A 25393-nucleotide genomic window follows, 5' to 3' on the forward strand; every position below is an offset into this window, starting at 1 on the left:
ACAACATTGTTTACTACTTTCAATATGGCCCACTCTAACATCATTTGGAACCTAGTAATATCTTCTTCTTTGTCTTGAAAGATCATTCAATTTCGCTCTTTCCAGATCTCCTATAGTGTTGTTGAAGGAATTAAGTGCCAAATAGAAGAAAAAATAGATTTCTCCTATAGAATGAACTAAGTGTCTAGCCAATCTCACAGATTACAAGGCATAAGAACTTGCCACCCCAGCTGCCACAGGACAAATTTCCAGCTAGCCTGTGAAAGTTCACAATTGAGGAGAAGTTGGTCTAGAGGCTTCTCATTTTTATTACATAGGAAACATTTATACAGTCCAGGAAAGCCTATCCGTCTCAATTTGTCCCTTGCCAAGATTCTTCCACACCACGCTAAGCAAGTGAAACCACTAACCTCTGGCAAACAAAATTTGTTCCAGCACATCCACTCCACACATTCCTCACTTCTTGCCTCATTTTCCAATAGTGAATATCCAACCTTCACCAAACACTGCCCACTTTTGAGCCACACCAAACAATTTCGTCAGGAACATTTGAATATACTACAATTCTTTGCCTAAAAATCTCTTTCAACCGGTTCAAATCGTCTTCATTTAGCCTTAACTCCTTTGCATTATTTCATTTACCTTATTTCCACATCTAAGAAATCACATACCTTATTTCCCCATAGTTGAACTAATGCTGTGACTATGTCTTGCGTAATATCACCCTGCTGCAAAACCGGAAGTCCATCCCAAAAATCTGACTAAAAGTTTGCCTGATTCCCACGCTCAATCTTCGTTGTCTAATAATTAATGATTACTGGTCTGCAAACTATGAAATTCAAAAGATCCAATCCCCTCGGTGGATTGTCTATAGTCAATATTCTCTCCGTTTCTCCACAGTCAAAATATTTAGCTTGCAATAGTTGTACCTATCTCTGATGCATGTGCCAAACCAACTTAGCTTCATCAGTTTCCAATTTTCAAGGCCAACACCACCTCTGCTCTTTGGCTTACAAATTGAATCCCATGCTAATAGGAGAATATTGTCTTGCTCTTGATTGCGATTCCGAAAAATCTATCTCATTTGCTGTTCTGTTACTCTGATCACCTTCTTTTGAATTTTAAAATAGGCCATTGAATAAAATGGCATAACAAAGATCACTGTCTTCAGCATCAATATTCTCCCTGCTAGGGTGAGCCAGTGATTCTTCCAACCCTCCATCTTCCCAGTACACCCATCTATTAAATCTTTCCATACAGAGGACATACCTACACCAGCGAATAAGGGGATCCCAAGAAACTTGCCAAGAAGCATGCCTATCTGCACACCAAAACCGCTTGCAATTTTGCTTTGAGAGGTTGGCTCTATGTTGAAAAAGTATATTTTGGATTTTTGCCAGTTAATGCATTGGCATGATGCTTGATTGTAAATGTCTAGAACTCTTTTAATTAGTCTACCTTCTCTCATAGGTGCCTCACCCATCAAAAAAGTATTATCAACAAACTTAGCGTGAGAGGCTGGATCCATTCCTTGTGCAATTTCTACGCCCTTCCATTGACCCTGATATCTCTTTCTTGAAATCATCAAACCTAAAACTTCAACTAGAAAAATAAAAAGGAATAGTGAAATTGGGTCTCTCTGGTGGATGCCCTTTGAAGTGGAAAAGAAGCCTTATGGACTTACATTAACTAACATCAAAACAGGATAATCCATTATCATTACTTTGATCCATTCACCCAATAGTCTTCAAAACCAAACTTCTTCATCACTTGAACAAGAAATCCCCTATCTACCTTGTCATAAGCTTTCCTAATATCCAGCTTCAAAAACATTTTTCCTCAGCTTACCAGATCAAATGGAATGGGTTGCCTTGTGTGCTATGATTTTATCATCAACAGTTGATCTATTGGGTGTGAAGCTACTATGTTCTGGGGATAATAATTTGTCCAACATCTTTTTGAATTTATTTTCTGCAACTTTAGTAATGATTTTGTAGCAAGTGTCACTCAAAGAAATAGGGAGATATACCTCAAATTATTCAGCCTTCTCCTTCCTTGGGATCAAAGTAACAAGAGTATTGGTGAAATCTTTAAGCACAAACCTTTGGATCATGACTCCTTAACCACTTCCAGCAAGTCATCTTTTAGTACCTCCTAAAAATTTTGATAGAAGAATGTTTGAAACCTATGAAGTTGGGTAGGCACCCTACAGCCTGAATTCGGGTTTGGGTTTGTGCAGGTCCAGATTCGCGTCCGGGTTTGCTGTGGATCCGGGCAGGGTTCAGATTTCAGACTGGGTCCATCTGGATCCTTGCTGGCATGAATCCGGGCGAACCCAGGAGGACCATCTTGACACCATCTCAAGAAAGCCACTTTTGTTAAACCAAATTTTCTCCATGTTAAACCAAAGAGGAATTTATCCGTTCATCTGGGCATCAATTCTTATGCCAATATTCTTGTTTTCAGAAAACTTTAAACAAAATATGATTCAAAATCTGCAATATACAATAAATGTTTGAAGACAAGCAAATGACACATGTAAATATATATCCATCAAATAGCTACAAGGAGGATATGACTCAAGAAAATAAATGTAGATGTACATAAATCAACTATATGGATGCCATCACAACACATACATCTGCAACTAATTATCTTAATTTTTTGATTTTTTTCCCTTGATAATAGCACGCAGGTATAGGCATAAATCTCGCTTATGATAGAAGGGCACAAGAATAATAAATTTAGCAAACAAGGCACAAGAATAAGGTTAGATTGTAATTAAAAGCTTTGCAAAAGTTAATACCAAAATGAGGAGGAACCCATAATCAAGTAAAAGAATCAAAGAATTACTATGCATGCTGGAAATGGACAATGCCCAAGGTATGAATAGAGTTTCCTCTGTTTGTTCCATTCATTCTCATGAGAGATGGGTTCTTGTGAGCCACTACTGATGAAACACGGGTCAATAAGGTTGACTCAAAAGCTACACAATTGGATCTTGATAGCAATATCGCAACTTGACTTGTGGAGGAAAATATCTCTTGCTAGTTGACTCAAAGATAGTTACATACATGACCATTATACCAAATATTACAAAATTACTCTAGTACCCTCACTTAATGGTCATTCTATAGCTACTCTCCAAAAGACTTAACATAATTTGGAGGTCATTTGGCCATGAATGCATGCAAGGCTACTCCTCAAAATGCTCCGTGACATGAGCTTGTTTCTGAGACCCTCTTTGTGTTTGCCGTACTGGTAAGGAAATCAACGCATACAGACAATGGAATAGAATAGCAGAATAATATTTGCAATAGTAGATGATTGATGCTTTACAATGATCCTAGACGGGATATAAATACTACCGCCGAACCTTCCCGAAGGAGTCCGTCGGCCACAACATTACATCCGCTACAAACTATTTACCCGTCGGCTACAAAATACAAAACACCGACGACAGCCAATCCGTCGGCTACAGAAACACCGCCAGAACCATCCAGTCGGCTGACACCATCCCCCCCAAAAAAGAAAAGTCGTCTCCGGACGACAATTACAAAATATCTGAAACAAATTAACAAACAAAATACATTAACAGAGTGACTACAACAAAAAATCTGCTTCTGTCACATCACTTCCACATTCATCCCGTTACATCTGTAGCCTCTGGTAACATGATATTGTCTCCTCAAGCTGACCTTGATAGCCACCCGTGCTGCTTTCTTTGTTTTCAATTCCTCGGTACCCTGAGCCAAGTGTTGCTGCACTGCCTCCAATTGGATGATTAGCTCCTCTCGAGCTCTCTACGCATCCACCAAGACAGCCTCTTGGCCAACACCTACTCCCAGTGCCTCTGGTACACAGAAAGTCCATGCCTGCAGCAACTTCAACTCTTCTTAACTGGTCAGACTCCCACCATTGATATTTGCAACGACTGGGGGTCTAGGGGGCAATGCCCCCGGCGGGGTTGAGGGGTAGCGCCCCGAGTGCGCTCCCTGTCGCAGTACAGGGCGGGGTCGAGGGGCAGTGCCCCTCGCCGCCAAGACCAAATTAGCATTTCAAAACCCACACAAAATTGCACGGAACACACCATTTCTGTAATGTTCCCTTTTTAAGCATTCATAGCATGTTGTTGTCGTTGGCCTATTTCCCCACTGTCCCGTAGGCTAACCAGGACATTAAAGGGACTTCGAGGCCATTTGGCCTAGATAGTTTTAGTTGCAGGTCTTTCTGATGGGTTTTGAGGTAACTTTGGGCATACTTACTATTTATAGTAAGTCATCTTGGGCATGGTCGGACATCCAGTGGCAGCAGTATGTCGATGGTAATTGTTTAAAATTGACAAGGAGACTTGTTTATCATTAATAAGATTTGTTATGCATTGATAAAGCTATTTTATAAAGTTAAATTTAAATATTTAACTTTATTAATGCATAGACTATAGTTTGTGGGAAATATTTAAATTAAAAGAGTCCCCTTTATTTTATAACACATTGGAGACATAAGTTACATAAAGGGAGTTATGTTTTATCCCACATTGAGAAAACGAAGGATAGAGCTCTTGTGAGAACACTATAAAAGAAATGAAAGAGCTTCTTTTATGCAGGCTTGGAAATATCAAAGAAATTGGAAATTTTTTTGGAGATTATGTCTCAATAGTTTGGAGGACGAAATCCCTTCAAGCTGAAAATCTTGACGCCATTGAAAGATATGGTCTTGAGATTCAACATAGTAGCAGTCCGAAAAAACGGAACCGAAAAAGCAGGCTGAAAAAGTGGTTACGAAAAAGCAGTCCGAAAAAAGCGGAACCGAAAAAGCAGGCGGAAAAAGCGGGTATGAAAAAGCAGTCCGAAAAAGCAGAACCAAAAAAAAGCAGGCCGAAAAAGCAGTTCGAAAAAAGAAAAGCAGAAGGGGCAGCATAGAAGGAAATAATTTCAGCCATCTACAACCAGGTTCTTTTGTTAGTATTGTTTTTTTAGGGTGTTATAAGCTGTCAGCTGTAAGTGTGCATTATACCAGCATTATCATTTTGTAATCCATGTAAATGCCAAAGTCTTGGCCATATTTCATGAGCATTGTAATTTTCATTGCAATTAAGAAGATAATAGTTGTTGGTGTCATTTAAGCAATTTAATATCATTATTTATCAGCTAGTTAGTTTGCATACCAACTGTTTGTAAAAATGGTAGTTGGCTGTCGGTGTTCATTTCTCATGCTTAGATCATATATATGCACTGAATATTGTCAGAATTAGTAGCACACTCATGTTAGGTCATTGTGTAGTCCATTGTAGTCTTCTAGCACAAGATTTTCATTGATGCAAATTGTAAAAAAGTCATTTGAAGCTAGCTGAAATACTATATCAGTCATACGTCTCTTACATGTGAATTGTTTGATGAAATTCCTTGAGCTTGCATCAGCATTTTTGAGGGCAGATTTGAGGAGGGCCATTACAGTGGTATCAGAGCTTGCTTGCAAAGTGTTTGACGAAATGTCAAACAACTGAAGTATAAAGATTTTTTGGTGTTTGAAGAAGTTATAACATATTGGGGTTATTACACGCAGTACAGGGCGGGGTCGAGGGGCAGTGCCCCTCGCCGCCAAGACCAAATTAACACTTCGAAACCCACACAAAACTACACGGAACACACCATTTCTGCCATTTTCTGCCGACTCTACACTCTTTCTGGCAACCACTGATGCGTCCCCTTCCCTTTGGCACCATCTGTAACTCATTCTGAACAACTTGAATTTGACACTTTGCTTGGACTTTGGATTAGGTAACCGCTTTCTCTAGAACTTCCTCATCTAACTAAGAACAAGAACAAATTGAGTGCCTTCCAACTTGATGTTGGGTAAAGAACCCATCCCTCTCTCTCTATCAACATAGAAAATGAAATCATCTTCTCGAAAATTTCAAGTTTTGTTGATAAGATGGTGGTAATACACTTTGGAACCATGATTTTGCTAAAATTTGTCAAAGGAAGCTGTTACAAAACAACACCATGATTTTGTGGAAAAATCATCAAACCCTTGATGTGATGCTTGAATCACGTAGGATTTCATGTCATCAAAGACCTTCCATTGCTTTACAAAAACAACACCCACAATTTTGTAAAAAATCATGCAAAAACCCTAGTTCATTTGCAAGACCACCATTTTCCCTTGAAACCCTAGGTGTTAATTAATTTGCAAGAAATCACGTTTGTTTAAAATTTGTCAAAACATTTTGTCAAAGATGGAGTGATGATTTTGTGAAATATTTGTCAAAAACCTTCATTTTGTGGAGAGGGTAAAAACCCATGATATTTAAAAAGTATAAAAAATCAGCAAACCCTTGACAAAGCTAATCACTCTTTTTGGAAAAAAATCAAGCCAAATCCATTTATATAAAAAAATCATGATGTTTTGAGGAAATAATCATGTCAAACCTGTGAAGATCAGAAAAAATTAGCGACCCCCAGTCCCAAGATCAAAGAACCTTTGCAGAAAAGGTAAAGATATCTATACAAGCCATGATATTTGTTCAAACAAATTGCCAAAAACTGAAAGCTCTCAATTTTATTAAAGAAGTGCAAAAAACACTCTGAAAATATCCTCATGAAATGTTTGGAAAAAGCCACAAAGTTTAATCTATGAAAAAATCCATCAAAAAAGTCCCATGATTTTTGTTTATAAAAAATTGGGCAAAACGTCATCTAGAGATTTTCTCAAAATTTCTAGGTCATTAGACCATAATTTTTTTTATTGGAAAAATTTGCAAAAAACCAACCTCTGCTTTGATACCATGAAATGATAATCGATTGATACTCAATATTAGACAAAGCAGAGCAACACTCCTTAATAAGCAATTACAAGATCTTTCCATAATGGAAACAATCAAGAACCAAAGACAATTGAGATATAAACTAACTAAACTTGAAGAACAAAAATTTACTAAAGTGACCGACTAACTTAAAAGAAAGTTACTTCATGACCTTTGTACTAATTTTACATTAGCACTTTAATAAGGGCATCACAAACCAAATATCTTCCATCAAAACACACCCTTCCTACTAAAGGGAGCTCGTCTCTTTGAAACCAGGAATACTCAAGAGTTTCAGACCTTAAGCCAAATTTTGCAATAGCAATAGAGAAAAGATTGATAACATAACGAACCCTAAAAGAACCCTAGAATGTTGTAAAACTATTCCCAAAAAGACGATTTAATGTCTCTCTTAATCTACTACTAACTTAATTGAATGCTCCACATCAAAACCCTATAAATGAGCCAATAGGCTTCATGAAAACTGGCACCCCTTTGGCTTTAATGCCACATGATTTTAAAATCACTGAAATTACATGTAAAGGGGAACAATTAAGTAGGCCAGGAGTCACTTAAGTTGCATAAAAAGGCATGCCCGCATCTTAAAATCACTTAAGTGGCATAAAAAGAGATGCACACAACTTAAGAATATATTAGAATACAAGGCATAGACTCCACACTTACCCAATTATGTTTGACATCCTCTTCCTCATGGGTAATCCAAGGAAACAACAGCCAATGCACTGTGAGGCCTCATGGCTTGAGTTGGTGACATCACAGTCCTTACCACCCAAAGAATATTTGTCGTTAAGCATTTGTAGGCTAGGATGCTTAGGAATCATTTTTCTTTCCCATGTTGCATCCTCCAAAGGCAAGTATTTAGAGTTGATCAGATATTTATAAATTTTTTCACTCCTCAATCTTTTCTCTCTTATGTGAAAAATTATTTTTGATATGATTATCAACTTACCCTCTTTGTCCATGGGGGAGTTCCATATAAGGAATCATTTGCTGTCTAGGGGCCTTTGGAGGGGTGCCACATGGAATACATTGTGAGGCCTTATGGGGTGAGCTGGCGACATCACAGTCCTTCCCACCCAAATAACACTTGTCTTCAACCATTTGTAGGTTAGGATGCTTAGGAATCTTCTCTCTTTCCCATGTTGCATCCTCCAAAGGCAAGTTTTTATACTTGATCAGGTATTTAGAAATTTCTTTATTTCTCAATGTTTTCTCTCTTGCAAAATTATTTTTGCTATGAATCTCAACTTAACCTCGTCGTCCATGGGGGAATTTCATAAAAGGAAGCACTTGTTGCTTGAGAGCCTTTGGAGGGATGACACATGGAATGCATTGTAAATTTTGCTTGTAGATGGTAGCTTTAAATCATATGCTATTTCACTGATTCTTTTAATCACCTTGAAAGGCCCTTAAAACTTTGGTTTAAGCTTTTCCGTTTACTAACTTTCAATAAGGATTGTCTACAAGGTTGAAGATGCAAAACTACCATGTCTTCCAAGTCAAAAGACCTCTCAACTTGATGACGATCAACACATAGTTTTTGCTGTTACTGTGCAATCTAAATATTATCCTGAAGTGCCTTAAGGATATCTTGATTTTCTTTGGCCCACAAGAGCTTTTGGAGCTGTAGATTCATTAAAAACCAAATCCACAAATGTAAAAGATCTATAACTGTACAAGACTTTGAATGGGGTCATAGACATGCTCATATGATATGTAGTGTTGGGATAGAATGCTGCCAAATGTAACCACTTTGCCCTTGCCTTTTACTGCCCCCAAACTTAGTTACTCAAGTAGCCCTCAAGCCATATATTCACAATCTTTTTTTAACCATCTATTTGAGGATGATAGCAAGTGCTATGATCGGGTTCCGTTCTAGCCAGCTTCATTAACTCTTACCAAAAAGTGCTGATGAATATGTGATCTCTATGTGATCTCTATCACTTACAATTCTCTTTGGCATACCATGAAGACTGAACACTTGTTCAAAAAACAGATGGTGCTTTAAACTTGAAGGGAATTGGCATAATATGAACATATTTAGTGAGTCTATCCATGAAAACAAAAATAGACTCCTTACCATTTACTTTGGGCAGCCCCGTAATGAAATCCGTTGATATTTGTTTCCATTTTTTATTGGGAATAGGAAGTGGATGTAACAGGCCTCCTAATAAAGAATCTTCAGCTTTGTTCCTTTGGCACTCTGCATTGCCTTAAATGTCTGTGAACATCATCTTTCGTACCTGTTCATGAAATCTTCCACGGGTTGTCTATAAACAACTCAGATGGCGAACAAGCTGATTGTTATGAACAACAATAAGAATATTATGTGTTGGCTTAATTTTTGGTACAAAATAGATTTTATCCCTATAATAGATGATGTCATTCAACACCTTGTATCTTTCATCTCTAGTTTGAAATTTTATTATCTAGAAGATCAAAAGCATGCTAATTTTTTGATTGCTCTACTAATAGGCGATCCTTCCAAGAGGCTGAAATTTCTGAAAGTGTGCAAAATGAAGGGTTTCTAGATAATGCATCAGCAATGACATTATCTATTTCCTTTGACAAATTCGATGTCAAAGTCATATCCTTGATTCTTATGCACCCAACCTTTTTGTCTCCGATTTAATATCTGTTGGTCCATGAAATACTCAAGGCTACAGTGCTCAGTCCTCACTATAAGCTTTCTACTCACAAGATATTGATGAAACTTTTCAAGTGCATGCATGATTTCAACATTTCCTTGTCATATATAGAGAACCTCCTTTCAACCCTACTGAACTTTCAGCTCTTATAAGCAATTGGATGCTAGCCTTGCATGAAAACATCTCCGATACTGATACCAGATGCATCACACTTGAGCACAAAGGGTTTAGAGAATTCTAATATAGCTAAAACCGGACAAGTATTCATTACCTTCTTAAGATGATCCATAATCCTTTGAGTATTATCCATCCAAACAAAAGCATCCTTCTTGGTCAAATCTATCAAAGGAGCTGTTAGTGAAGAAAATGTCTTCACAAACTGTCTATAGTATGAGCAAAAACTAATGAAGGCCCTCAAATGGGACAAGTTCTTTGTCGTGGCAAATCAAGTATAGCTTGTATCTTCTTCCTATGTGCCTTCTCTACACCTTCCCCAATGACATCCCAAATATAATGGCTTGGTCATATTGAAATCACAGAGGCTTTTGCAAATAGGGAGTTAACCGTTAAGATACTTAACATTGATCAAGTTGTCAAATACGCTCCTCCTATGTCCTGTTGTATACTAAGATGTCATCAAAGAAAATTGACACAAATATCTGCAATTGCTTGTTGGATACATGGCTCATGCAAGACAGGGAAGTAGCTGGAGCATTTGATAACTCAAAGCACATCACCAAATACTTGAAATGTCCATGGTGACATCTTGAGCCTGGACCTGAATCTAATGGTATCTTGAACAAAGGTTTATTTTTGACAAATAGACTGCTTTGTGTAGCTCATCCATTAACTCATCAATATGTGAAATAAGATTCTTGATCTTGATGCTCTTCTTGTTTAGCGGATGATAATCAATGAACATCATTATAGTACCATACTTCTGCTTCACCAAGACAATAAAAGAAGTGAAGGGACTAGAACTTAGCTTGGCTAGGTTTAAAAAGGTGGCGCTTGGCTTCATTTGGCATTCTTTCCTTTGAAGCATTTGTCCGAATTTGCAACCAAGGATGAAAACTATTGGTTGTTTGGAGGTCTTCAAGAATGAAAACCCTCTCAGACTTCATTTTTGGGATTGGGGATAAAAACCGCATTTCTGGCTGGGCATCCTCACTCAAGGGTTGCATTAACTGATTTTCAACTGTTCCTGTCAAGATTTCCCGATTTAGGTCATTGGATTTGCAAGCTAGTTGTATGGAATCAACAATTTAATATTACTTCCAAGTTTGGCATTAGTGTCCTTGCTGGTTGTCATAATCAGATCACAACATTTTCAGATGCTTTGTTGTATCAGCATATGTTGCTGGTTTCTTCACAGAATCTGTGCTCCCTGAGGATGTGGCCCCTCCCTTGGTACCTCTGTCTCCATCCCTGAAATATTTTGGGTACACGGGGACTCAGGGACTTGGGGTTCCATTGCCTGAGACAACCTGTTATACTAGCTGTGATTCAAACTCGAGCTCCAATTTTGATACAAACCTACCAGTTGCCACATGGACAATAAGAGGCATTTGATACATTCTCCATCATCCAGTAATAGTCATCATACATTGTAAATTTTCTATAATATGTATGTACATGCCACATGGACAATAAGAGGCATTTGAATTTTTTTTACTTTCTTCGTCAATTCTAATGTGGAATCTAAACTCAAGTCTAATGTTATATTGAACTTTTACAATGTCTGTAATGAACGCTTTATCAATGTTGTGATATGGATATTTGGTATTTCTCTATATTTTAAATTTTTTTCCTATTTTTAATAGCCATCCCCTGCTGTCCGTAAAAAGTGTACCAAAAGTTCACCCATACTGAAAACACATCCTACTATCTCCTGTTGTCCCCCTTCTTGAAACTTGGGGGAGATTTTTCTGAGGGTGCTATACAGATTTAAAGAGTCCCCTGTGGACTGCTACATCTTCCTACACCTAGCACCAACACTTCAAATGGGGCAGAAAGCATTTCTCACAGGTGGATGAACACATAATTCACATGGAAGCTGATCATAGCCTACAATGATTTTCAAGAAGGGCAATTATATTTCTGGGTGTATGCAGCTTCTCAAGAAGCTTTCCTTGTTATCTACAAGTTTCCAACTGCCTGCCACCAACATTCCCCATCATCCAGTAATAGTCCAAGGGTCTGAATAAGCTGTGTCTATCGATCTTACCAGTGCCACACCATCCAGGGGTATCAAGATTGTTTTCACAAGTTTGCCAGGGGAACCACAGACAACATTGAAGACTGATTACAGATTTTTGGGGGGCTTAATGATACGTTTAGGTCTAATTGCAGCTTGCAAACTGCACCTTGCATTGTCATATTTGGTTTTAATTATTTTGCAGAAGCCAGGCTTTCTAAATCACCTTTGATTTGATTTAATACAATTCAGATCTAATTAAGTAGTAGTTGAAACTTTGAATTGCAGTTCCATTTAATATTGTTTCAGAGGTACATAATTTCAAAAAAAAAATCTCATATTGCCCATATATTTAAGACTAGCACATTACAACAACAAAAAAGAGAACCAGATTTTTTCAAATTTTATTGAACAAGTACAATGGTTTGGTATTTTATAAATTCAGCTTTGCAAATTCAGTTCCCATCTTTTTGATTTTCTGAAACCAACAAAAAGAATTTTTTACACTTTTTAGAGGGCCTTTTCTAAGATATTTTACATACTTACTTAAAATTTGGGATTGAAATCTGTAATGTTCTTCTGCTTCTTGCTTCCTCCTTTTTATTTGCAATTTCTATTGCTTTCTCTATAATGAAATCTAATTCCAGGAATTTACTGTCACAGTGGAGAAAACGAAGCAGATGAAAGTCAGAAGAGATGTAAGGAATATAGCCATTATTGCTCATGTTGATCATGGAAAGACAACCTTAGTTGATGCAATGCTCAAGCAAGCAAAGGTTCCACTGGTTACCTGATTAATGTTTCCGTTTTTGAGTGGTTTTATTTTACTGGGAAAGAAAGAATGAAGCTATGCTGCTAATAAGAATTAGAGATCAACCAAGAAATATAGATGTTCTAGTTGAACTTGTGCTGTCACGTTTCCATCTTTTTAATATGTTTAATATCAGTTGCTGCATATATGGAAGCAGTTATTACAGGGTTGTAGATTTTTTATTTTTAGGCTTATCAGCAATCTAGACTTTCAATTGAAGTCCCTGTTTTCATGTTGGAATAAAATTGACATCTGGATTTTCCATTAGGTGTTTCGTGAAAATCAGTCTGTTCAAGTAAGAATCATGGATTCCAATGATCTAGAAAGGGAGCGTGGGATAACCATACTCAGCAAAAATACAGCAATAATGTACAAGGATACAAAGATCAATATTATTGATACTCCGGGCCATTCGGACTTTGGAGGGGAAGTGGAGCGTGTGCTTAACATGGTAGAAGGTGTTCTTCTTGTGGTATATTCAACTACCTTCTTTTTTTTGCTTATTACTCTCTATTCACGGTTTATTTACATGAGATCTGGCCTCAAATGCTGTAGCTTCATAACTGTTAGCACAATGACTTTTCTTTAACCAGAACTGAGCAACAAGGGCAATTTGTTTTGTCTTGAACTGCAACATTTTAACATTAAAAGTCACTTTTCCAATTAAAGGCACTGTGTTTAGATAATCAGTTGATGTGCTTCTGTGTCATGGTACTATGTTGTGTATAAGGTAAAAAGTAACGTAAAAGTAATTGTTTATTTAAAATAATCAGATTTCCACAATCCATTAGAAATGTATATCAGTTTTCTGGAATTTGATTGTGTAAGAAATCTTAACATCAAATTCTTACACAATCAATCTGATATGCAATTGTTAAACTGATATGCAATTGTTTACTTGTGATATGGATAAAACAATGTACCGAAACAGGCAATTGCCTACAACACAACGGTAAGTTGTGCGCCTCTCATTTGGGAGGTCTTGGGTTCGTGTCTACTCAAGCTTAACAAATATTAATACTTAATCTCAACAAATATAATTAATGTTAACAAGTAACATTAATCTTGGCTTTGGCCCGTTACCCATAAAAAAAAACCAATGTACTGAAATATTTAATTCAAAGGATATGGGCATTTGTGTTTTAATCTCTGGGGAATGACAAAGAATCATGCTATATATTTCAAGTCAATATGTTACAAAATTGATAATATAGTAGTTCCAAGGAAAATTGGCAGTGATGAGGTAGTTATACAGCATCTTGGTGATGTAAACAACTTTGTAATAATGGTGAATCAGAGGGAGATCAATTTGGGTGAATAATATGTAATTCTCAAGAGCAGCAATGAAAAGTGGTGACTCAATTCTCATGAAAGGTGGTGATGTCATGTCCACATCATCAGAATTTGATTTTCAATATATTGTGTACTGCACTTCTCAATATTAAACTTGTGGCATGTTATTGGCAAGGTTTTGATATCTTTGCAAGATCAGATCCCTGAACAATGGTAACTATTTGAACATAATCCGGATGCCCTTGGAAATTAATTATAAAAAAGACTGAGGACTTCAATATCAGATGGTATAGGCCTAATCTTTGGCTGTTTTAGAAATGGAATGAAATACTTTATTTTGGCAGATAATAATGATGGACAAGCTACATCCTTGACTAGCCATCCCTAATAATGTTTGTTAGGATTCATCGGTAATAAATCGCGATTGCTTATTGGGTGTGTGATTAAAAGAGGCTTTGTTCTTCTCTACCAATCTATCATATGTGAAAGATGATTAGTTGACACTATAGACTTTATTTTATCTATCTTAATCTAGTCTTCGAGTATGTTCATTCATGCTTTTAAAATTTTATTAATCAAGTCAAATTTCTTTTACAGGTAGATTCAGTTGAAGGGCCAATGCCACAAACACGATTTGTTTTGAAGAAAGCTCTAGAATTTGGACATTCCGTCGTGGTAGTGGTGAATAAGATTGATAGGCCTACAGCTCGTCCTGAGTATGTGGTTAATGCAACTTTTGAGCTTTTTATTGAACTAAATGCTACTGATGAGCAGGTGACTTTTGTACCACACTTTAGTTTTATTTTTATTAATAATTTGTCATCAGTTAGAAGATTTTAATCTGATGGTGCACTTTTTGATTAATTTGCTCTCTAGTCCAAGCATTAACTGTATTATAAATGCAGTGTGACTTTCAAGTTGTATATGCAAGTGCTGTCAATGGCCAAGCGGGGCTAAGCCCGGACAATATTGGAAACGACCTTGGTCCTCTTTTTGAAGCAATCCTTCGATGCATACCTGAACCAACTATCAATCCTAATGGCCCATTTCAGATGCTTGTATGTTCTTCGTTTACGTTATTTTTCTTTCTGTCAATATAGGTAGAATGATCTTTCATTTCATTTTGTAATAATTATTGGCTTTCCAGACATGGTGTGGTGATGAGCATTCTAATTGGAATTTTAATTGCAAAAGGTAGGCTGAATATTGATACCTTAGCTAAAATAAATAGACAAATATGCTGGCATAATTTTCTTAGTTTCAAGTAAAAATACCTGATAGAATCTCATTCAATAATCATAAAATCTTATGCTTTATGTATAACAAGCCATAAATTGTCTAAACTTGTCATAAGGGTCAGCATTATTTGCAATTTGTTTCACTTTGCTGTTACAACTGGAAAATTGACCATAAATGTTTTTTTGCAAATGGAGTTTGTAGTTGAAAGGAAATTTGACAACAATAAGAATAATGTCCAAATTGAAAGGAAATTTCTTTTTTCTTCGGTTTTGGGCCAGATATGCAAATCACTTGTTTCCTCATAGAGAAACTGGCAATATTTATCCATTCTCTCTATATTCTTATTTAAGATGAAATTCAAATGAAGTTTTATATGTTTTTGGTTATTTGCTTGAGGAGAGATCTACATGTTTTTTTCTTTCCAAACGACCCTGGTTTTGTTTGGATCTAGTAATTAATACCAGGTCCTCCATAGTGCTTTACAATGGTTGAAAAGGTTATTTGTTATGAATGAATTAACAAATTTATAACCTATCAACAAATGTGGTTGAATGTTGCAGGCAACAAATTTGGATTTTGATGAACACAAAGGACGAATAGTTATCGGGAGGGTAAACTCTGGTACTGTTCACAGAGGTATGGAGATAAAGGTAAAGGCTATTTTAGATATACAGAAAGATATGGTAAATTTGATGCCAAAGTTAACCCTTATATTAGATATATTCGAACAAATGTGGTGTTCAGATATGGCAAAGCATGGTTGAAGATAATGTCAGAAAATTTATTTGCATGACATTTCCTATGGACTATGGGCAAATTTTATGGTCAATATTATGCAAGTAAGAACAGAGAATCCTTACAATGAAAAAGAAAAATTCCCAAATTGAATATAAGAAATCTCAATACCAGAGTAATTTTAAATCTGCAGACTAGGCTACCTGCTGGCTACTCTTTTTTAGCCTTTTTATTGAAAGAGGTGAACATTACAATCTATTCCATAGAAACTTTTCTTAAAACATATTTGCCACTGCCACTTTGGCTTCTAGGGTCTGTTCTGTATGAGTAATGTATTATGCTGTACTTTTTTGTTAAGGTTGTTTTACTTGATTTCTTGTTCAATCATTTGTTTCTTAAAATTACATCTTTCAACAATCTCTTCAACTCTTAGTTTTAAAGGATCCTTTTACAGAGCAGCTTTTCTTGTTACAAAATTATGGCTTTTAGTAATTCATTTCCAACTTCCAAGTGAAGCTCAAAAGAAAGAAAGGATATTATATTCCTATTTCAAATCAAAATTGTTTTGTAAATTGATGTAGCTATTTTCATTGAATAGAAATATTACTTGAATGCTATGAATGGGTCAAATGGACAAACCGGGGCCATATATGTTATGCTAAGAAAAATTGGATGGTGGTAACAGCACTAGTTGTATTATGAATATTTTAGAAATATTTTCACAAATGTCAAAGTATATGTGAAGTTGAAGATATTTTCCGAGATAATATTTCTTTTCTTCATATTTACATTTATTTTACCTTTCTAATTTCTGCTATTTTCCTACTGGTCTAACATTATTTGTTCTGTTCATCTGATTTTTAAGAGGTCTCAATCAGGTATTTAAGTTATAAATTTAATTGCAGCTCTTCTTAATTGAAACTTCTACAGGTGTATTCATCAGATGAAAAATTTAGGTTGGGTAAAGTCAGTGAACTGTTTGTGTATGAGAATTTTACAAAAGTTCCAGCTGAAATGGTCGAAGCTGGAGATATTTGTGCTCTCTGTGGTATAAATGATGTCCTTGTACGTATATATGTTCCTCTGTTCATCCATTAAATATCCCTAATCTTGTCCATCACGAAGCATTTCTTTTTAGTAATTTTCAAGGTAATACTGAAATGTATAGTTTTTGGTTATGTACTATGATCGATACAGATTGGGGAAACTCTGGCAGATAAAGTTAATGGCTCAGCTTTGCCTGGAATTAAAATTGAACAACCTACTGTAAAAATGGCATTTTCAATCAACACTTCGCCATTTGTTGGGCGTGAGGTTTGCTCCTTGATTAAGTCAAATAGTGTTTATGTACTTATCACAGACACTTTTATTGATCAAGCTAATTAATTTTTTCTTTGAACAAATTTTCAGGGGAAACATGTGACAAGCAGAAAAATTAGGGAACGTCTTTATCGTGAACTTGAGAGGAATTTGGCAATGAAAGTTGAAGATGGGGAAACAGCTGATACATTCATTGTTAGTGGGAGGGGTACATTGCATATAACAATACTAATTGAGAACATGTAGGTGTATATGGATCTTTATTTTCTCCAAGCTGGACATGGTTAATTACAATAATGTGTTCTTTTGCAAGCTGCAACACATTTATAATTATGGAGCTAGTTTCTTATCACTGTGCAGCTATTTATCTTGAACATCTTACAATCAGAGGAACCTTTGACAATTTCTTTGAAGTTTTGATCTTGTAGGCGGAGGGAAGGATTTGAGTTTATGGTCGGCCCACCTAAAGTTATAAACAAAAGAGTTAACGATAAATTGTTTGAACCCTATGAGGTACAATAATATCCTCATCATCCTGGATTTCTATTGATGATTGTGGAATCCTATAAAGAGTAAAATGATGAAAGGATGATGATAGTATATGCATTTGCAATATCAAACATTACTTCTCATATGTTAGAAATAATGAAATGCAGATTGCTATTGTTGAAGTACCAGAAACATATGTGGGTTCTGTTGTGGAACTCCTGGGAAAACGCCGCGGGCAGATGCTTGATGTCCAAGCCACAGGGTATGTCTTTTATCACACCTGGTTATCTTGAATATATACGATTTTTTGTAAATATTCTACATATAAACAACATGAAGTAGATATTTATATGCAAAATCTCACTTTGAAACCAGAAATTAACTGCGAAAAAATCTATGTATGCTTATTTTACACATCAGCTAACTCTAGGTTGTCTTTAGCCCATCATTTTTTTGTACTATTTTGCATTGATTTTCCTATAGTGACATTTCTACTTATCTATTTTTATTTTGAGATGCCCTAGGATGTATAAGACCTTTGATTTCACTTTGATTTTCCTATTACATGCTCACTATCATTTTGTGTTCAACAGCCTGCTGTCTCCATTTTGACTGTGCACTAAATTATGCTTCTGAACACGAGTTTTTGTCAGCTCTTACAGTCCTTCAAGATATTGCTTGTGCCCCATCAGGTGTTTGAATAAAGTCTTTTTCTGAGAACAAGATGTAATAGCTACAACTTGATACCTTGATTCATAGAAACCCGGTAGACACAAGCTAAGTGTCTGTCAGAAGAATAAAATACATTACAAATATGGGTTTGCAACCCTTAAGCCCGTGAGGAAGGATGACTCTATTTTAAAGAGAGAAATTGGTAACTCTCTTGCATACACGGGGAATGCATGTTTGCCTCAACCAGTATGAGTATTCTACCATGTAAATTAGAATATGATTAATAAATTATTTTTTATGAATATCAGTATCTTGTATCCTTCTAAGCTTTGTCCTCACAGCAACATGTTTTGGTGTTTTCCATGGAAATGGTCCTAATCATACTTATTTGGATAGCTACTCATCAACTATCTTGCATACTGTCGGTAGTTTTATACAAGTAACAAGACAAACAATGCTGGATCTCACTCCAGACTAGTAATTATAATAATAATATTAGAAGCACGCACACAAAGTTATAAAGTCAAAGTTAGAAATTGAAATTAATTTTATTTGGTCCTATAGTTTCTCAAACATTTTTGCACCCTAGATAGCTTCTTGAGTAGAACTTTGGCTGTCCCTTGTTTTAGTTTGAGTGGATTATACTATAAGGTTTTTGGTCTTCTTCCTGTTTTTGGGACCAAATTGACCCTCTTTGCATGTGGTTTTGCTTTCAACTTCATTCCTTGTGTTGGAGAGTTAATCGTTCTTAACAAAGCATATTCTTAGATTGCCTTGCTGGACCATTTCTCCGAATTTCTCTTCATTTTGCACTCAGAGTTTCTTAGTTCTTTAATTTTTAATCTACGTCAACAAGTGGACTTTTGGATTTCCACATTTGTTGGTAATATGTATCAAATTATCAAATTTGGAGAAGTATTTCTATAAATACAAAAAATATCTGAGGGAAAATAAAACATATTTTATTGTGGGAGGTGGTACGTGTGATGTTTTTCTTGTTAGTATTTAAATTGTAGGGGAAAATTAACCGTTGGAGTGTTTTGGTAGGTCGGTTTCTATTGTGTATGAATTTCCTAGGTTAGCTTTAATTTTGGACACAAAATGATGAAATCTTGCAAAGGGCAAAGTCCCTATAGGGATCAATTTTCCACCATGCTCGATCAAAAGTCCCTATAATCAATTTTCCACCATGTCGAGATGAATAGTCCTTGAGGAGGTCAATTATCCACTCCTAGATGGTAAGAAAAAATGAAATTGAAGTTGAAAATCCATGGAGTCCCCATAAGGATTGTTTTTCCACTCTTGGGTATAAGGATTCAATGAAATTGAGGTTGAGAGCAAAAGTCCTTGTAAAGATCGATTTTCCACTAGGCAAACACTTAGTGAAGTTTGGGAAATAACTGTAAAGGGGAAAGTCTGTATGGACATCCACCATTCCCCCATGACTGTGGATCTTTCACTTGTCCCTATGCACATGGATTTTCCAGTTGTCCTTGTGAACATCAAATTTTCATTAGTCCTTTTGACCTTCGTTTTTTCCCTTGAGGATCAAAGTGAGCAAGCAAACAAAGAGTCCTATTATGAGGTTTTCACACCATCGCCCCATTGCAAATGGAGACATCTTTTTCTTTAGCAGTGGTCCTAGTTTTTCTTAGGTGGTCTCAAGTGATAGCAAGTTCTTTGTCTCTAGGCCTCAGCAAGAGTTTGATGACGTTAGGAAAGAGAGTGAAGGACCAAAATCAGTCAAGGAGTTATGATGGAGCTTGAGAAACTATACATAATGAGGATGAGTAAGTGAAGACATTAGTGCTCGTTTCAACCAATTCCAATTGATAGATGGTTTCACTTGCATGATTACCTTGAAGAGTTTTAGGGAAGGGAAAATTTCACGAATTATGGGTGTAGTTGATTGCATGACCAATACTCCTTAGGACAGGTTGGAATCCACCTGTCCTTGAGGATTCAAAATCCTCTCTAGCATGAAATTTCCACCCTCTCCTTAGTTCATAATCTTGGCGTACCTCTAAAATCTGCCTATGGATGCAAACCTTAGAAACATTGGGGGACAATTTAGCATGACTTAGGGGTCAAAACCTTGGAAAAGGTGAAAATCAGGTTATGAAGATGAGGGTTAGAACATGAAAATGAGAACTTATGAAGGTCTAAGTTCAGGATGAAATGACTATCATCTCACCATGGAAGCAATTATGAGACATAGTTGCATTCAAGAGGATGAAGAAGACTTTCTAAGGCATCAAATGAGAAAATGTTTCAAGTCGAAAGAAAGTTCTCTAGGAGTGGCGGATTCCACCACCCTCCTAGGGTTCTTATCCTCGTATGGATCCAATTTCCGCCTCCCATCATGAGCAAGTAAAATGCAAAGTCAGGACCATGGCAACAACTGAAATTCTATTGGAGGACCCCCTCAAAATCTGATCAAGGTGATCAAGATATTTTGGATGCGAACTTGAAGCACTAGGTTATCCAAGAATGCATTGGTGGGGGGGCTAAGTTTCATACTTGACATGATGTAATATCTTAAAATCCTCAAAGAGATGGAATTTCTGCCCCAATCTGATCACCAAAGAGTATTGAATTAAAAGGGGGATGATGTAAATAGTGCTTGGGTGGAAAGAAAACGAACTAGCACAAAGGTATGAATTCAAAAAAAGAAAAATCCTCTCCCACATCTTATTTCGACCTTAAGTCTTGTTGATCTGAGTTTTGTTCCACTACAACATGCATAATCAAATACTTAATGTTTCAAGGAGAAATGTTAAACACTCAATTCTCTCTTGATATAAGGTCATCTCTCATGCTAAGCTTGCAAAGTAAGATCATGAAATGACTTCAAGGTTCCTTCTTAATCATGGACTTAACTCAGTTTTATGATGTGATATGCTGGTTATCACAAAGGGACTTAGCCTACTCATTCAATGGATATCAACTGTTGCACTCCTTAAGATTTGGCTCTACAGTGTGCAATGCAAATATGATTTTGATCTTCTAATCTTTCCACTTCAACTTAAAATTAACTTCCATTACTACTCCTGCATCTACTACCAACTATGAATGCAAGGAATCATGGATGACTTGGACTCCACCAGATACAATCTCACTAGTGGCTCCACCCACCTAGTGCAAGCTTCTAAGAAACGTACAAATGATTTCCACATCAATATCCTCTCTCCAATCCCATCATCTGGATGCTAACTAAAGATTGAATATCAATTGAAGTTAAGTGTTTTCATCGGCTTACCATGCAAGACACCCTTACCATCAGCAAGAGGCTAGTGGCTCAGATTTGTTCGATTCAAACAAGAAAACATCCACAATAACTTCCATCCAAACAAACTACTTCAACATGAAAAGATACCTACTCCAAGTGAAAGATTGAAGAAACCATGTAATACCACAAAGCAATAACAAGTAATTCATCATGAAGAACCAACAATGAATTATTGATTAATTTGACATATCATAGCAATAATTTGATCAGGTCTCTCCCTTAGCTATCCTACTCCCTAAACTAATCCAAAAGCTCCTCCGTTAAACTAATCTCCACCAATCTAATGAATTACAAATGAGAAGGCCTTGGCCTTTTATAGTAGTGCCATTACAATGAAGGGCCAAGATCGATTCAAGATCAAGGGCCGAGGTTTCTTCCCACAAACCCTAATTAGGGTTGCCCCATTTACAACCAATTACATGAAGGCACCAAGTTATGGCCCAATATGAAAATTCAATGATTTTGATAGCCGATGAGAAAATGGGACACTTGGCATGTTGTGATTGACTATGCTTGAAACTGAATTTTTTTGATTGGAGGAGATAGACCATTGCCACATCATCATCCTTATCCTGTGCTTGGGGTCTTGGCCTGCAGAGAATCCCCAACATTTGTATTTTTTTCCATTCTTCGAAATTTCCTTATGGAATTGACTTGAGTTTGCAGGTTGATAGCTTGAACATGAATCCTTGCTTCTCACTTGAGTCCTTGTGATTGAGCCATCTCCTTGTAGTATCCACTTGAAGTCTTGAGGCCTTGATCATCACCTTGCCCTCTAGCTTCTCCCTCTTGAATTCACCTTGCTAAACAAAGGAGAGAAACATGAAGCTTGTGAAGAAAAATCTGAAGAAAAATGCACATTGACATATTTAAAACCAACCATCTTGCAAAGTCAAGGAAAATTTTCATCTCATCACAATCCATAACCATATATTATAATTATTTTTATTTTTATTTCTAATTTTTCATCACTTTCTCCTCAATTGTTGTTTTGAATTTTTTAATTTTTTTTGAGAAGAGGTAGGATGGTTTTGGTGATTAACAAATGATGATAGTTGGCTGGGGAAAGTTCGGAAGATGGAATTTCCCCAAGAGGGAAATTTCGAAAGGAGGGGAATTTCCCTAAATTTCCTCAAGAGGGAAGTTTCGAAAGGAAGAGCAATTTCCCCAAGATGGAATTATCAAAAGCAGGAGGAATTTCCCCAAGAGGGAAATTTGGAAGGTGGAATTTCCCCAAAAGCGAAATTTTGAAAGGAGGAATTTCTAGAAGAGGGAAATTTAGAAGGTGGAATTTCCCAAAGAGTTGGTTCAGTCACAAACTTTGTCCCCCTTCTCAAACCTAGAAATTCATCTTTCACAGACTAAAATTTCACTCTGCACTTGGACTTAGACCATGAAAAATTTCCCCTAAGTGGCACCAAGGTGCCTGCACAAACCTTAGGCAAAAATCACTCAAACTCACCCTGGACGTGGAGACTTGAAAAAAAATGTTGCCAACCTGCCTAGGACAAAGACTCCTACTTGCTAAAATGAAAAGAGGGGGTTAACATTTGTAATGGGGCGATGGTGTGAAAACCACACAACAGTTCCCAATTTTGAACTTTACCAGACACTATTTATTGACCAAAGCCTTAGGATCCTTTTGCAACCAAACAATATTGTGTGAATTCAGGTTTTTCTTTCTTTCTAACTTCAACTCACTAACCATTTCCTCAGAAACAACATTATGTGTGCTATCGTTTTCAATAATGACATAGTAGAAATTACCATTGCACTCCCCTTGTGTGAAAAAAAATCTTCCTTTGTCCAGATTCATTCTCATCATAAGGCAAGGCTCTTCTAGTAACTAGAACTTCTCTTTTAACATATTCAGAATGCAATGATTTGACATCTTCATCTACATGCACGACTCGTATGTTGCCTTTGGTCTTTTGTTCGTTGTCCCTTGATGTTGAGGGCACTCATAGGCTCTATGACCTTCTCCTCAATGGAAACATGTCCCATGAAAATCTCCTCTTCTTGGTACTTGCTCTGTTCCTCTTCCCATATGATCCCTATTGTTCGGATTACGAGAATGATTGAAATTATTTCCCCACAGATTATGACTACTACTTGCCTCATCGTTCTTTTTCTAATGTTCATTTTGGCCTCGATAAGACTCTCTGCAAATTCTTCCACTATGACCTCTTCCACCTTGCTTGTTTTCAAACTTCTTGTTCAATTTTTTTTCCACCCTTAGGAAAAACTGGTATTCCTCTTCAATATTGGTCATTCTAACCAGACTCAACTCCTCCTGATTACTTGGCCTCAACCCATTAAGGTAATGGGCAACCTTCTCCTTGTCAGCTTCCACTAGCCTGTTCTGATGATGACTCTATAGAACTTTTTGATATACTCCTGAACAAATCTTCCCTCATGCTTCGACCCTTTCATTTGATTTTGGAAATCAAGCTAATAGTCATCAAGAATGAATTGTCTCTTCAATTTCTCCACCATCTGATCCCATCTTGTGATTTTCTCCTTTTCTCTTCTATTTCGCTCCAACAAAATCTCCTGTGACCAAATCTTTGCATGACTAAAGCATGGACAACCGAATATTCCATTGAGAAAGACGAGGTATTGAGGTCACATTTTAATACTAGAAATTATGTGAAGGATAACCTCTTGTTGGATTTAGCATATCACCATGTTGCATCCTTAGAGGACCTTTGGGCGACTTTTGCTGGATATTTAGCAATGAGAGAAAAGTCATGGTCGAGATAGATCATTGAACAATTTAAAGATTATAATCTTGAAATTGTTATTGAGGGAGTTGTGGATGATGAGTGTGACTTAATAGATCCACATTACCTGAAGAAAATTAAAGCTACTCCACTCAAACGCATAGATTGGAATATCCTTGAAATCGATGATTTTGATAAAATGTACATGATTATAAGAACATATCAATGGGTCGATCAGAGGAAGGGTGAGAGGAAAAAGGCTACCTCATCACAAGCCTCTTCGGTCTCAACACAGAGCCCCCAGAGAAAGAACGGGGGATTAAGGCAACATGTGGTCTCAGAGCTCTTCCAGCTATCAATTCAAAAACTGATGATAAATTAGAAGAAAATGATAATTAGGCCCAAGGGGAAACACAACAAGAGACTCAACAGGATGCCATGGAGGCCATGCAAGAAGAACTCCAATAGGATGGCCAGTTAACTCAAGAGCTCCCTTCCACTAGCGCTGTTTCTGATAAATTACCTAAATTTCCCTTTGTAAAGTCAATACTGGAGCAGATAACCTCCAGTAGTAAGAATTTGTTTTTTGATTATGATACTTCAAGTCTGCATCCAAAGTCCTTGCCACACTCTCTTGCTTAGAGAGGACGTTCGGGAAGAAGAGAAAGAGAGAAGATAAATTGCCTCCAATATACCTTGTTATGCAAATTCTGAAAAACCCATCTGTTCCCAAGAAGCTAAGGAAAATTGAAACATTTGCAGCCCTAGGAAAGTATGAGGAAACAGGGTTTGTAATTATGGAAGTGGCGTAGATCTTGCCATCAGATAGACGTAACCAAGTTCCAGCTTCTGATTTCACAATGACAAGAATTGATGTTGGTCCACCATGTCATGAAACCATTGTGGGGATGTGGAAGTTCACTAATCAACAAATTGAGGAAGAATAGAATAAAATAAACAAGATAAGGCAAAGCTTAAACTCATGGTTAATCTCCTCTCTGACTGTCCCAGGAAAATCATTTTACGTCTCTACTCCAAAACAGAAGGCACTTCAAGTTCCTTTATAGATCATACTTTAGAAGACAGTCTGGCGTTGATCGTGTGCTTGCAGGAAGATTGACACAAAAGCACTGTGAGTCGAGAATGATAAA

General features: G+C 36.7%; 1 protein-coding gene across 1 annotated transcript in view; it reads left to right on the forward strand.

The window, feature by feature from the left end:
- The window catches only part of LOC149558626 (putative elongation factor TypA-like SVR3, chloroplastic), a 91600-nt gene that overhangs the window by 28186 nt on the left and 38021 nt on the right, over window positions 1-25393 (forward strand). Inside the window, 10 exon segments of the mRNA XM_089832773.1 lie at window positions 12335-12447; window positions 12751-12954; window positions 14373-14549; window positions 14681-14833; window positions 15575-15664; window positions 16680-16814; window positions 16947-17063; window positions 17160-17311; window positions 17498-17582; window positions 17726-17820. Coding sequence (XP_089688899.1) covers window positions 12335-12447; window positions 12751-12954; window positions 14373-14549; window positions 14681-14833; window positions 15575-15664; window positions 16680-16814; window positions 16947-17063; window positions 17160-17311; window positions 17498-17582; window positions 17726-17820 — 1321 coding nt within the window.

The sequence above is a fragment of the Cupressus sempervirens genome, chromosome 5, assembly GCF_028749045.1.
Source record: "Cupressus sempervirens isolate cs-2001-9-10 chromosome 5, ASM2874904v1, whole genome shotgun sequence".
Lineage (NCBI taxonomy): Eukaryota > Viridiplantae > Streptophyta > Pinopsida > Cupressales > Cupressaceae > Cupressus > Cupressus sempervirens.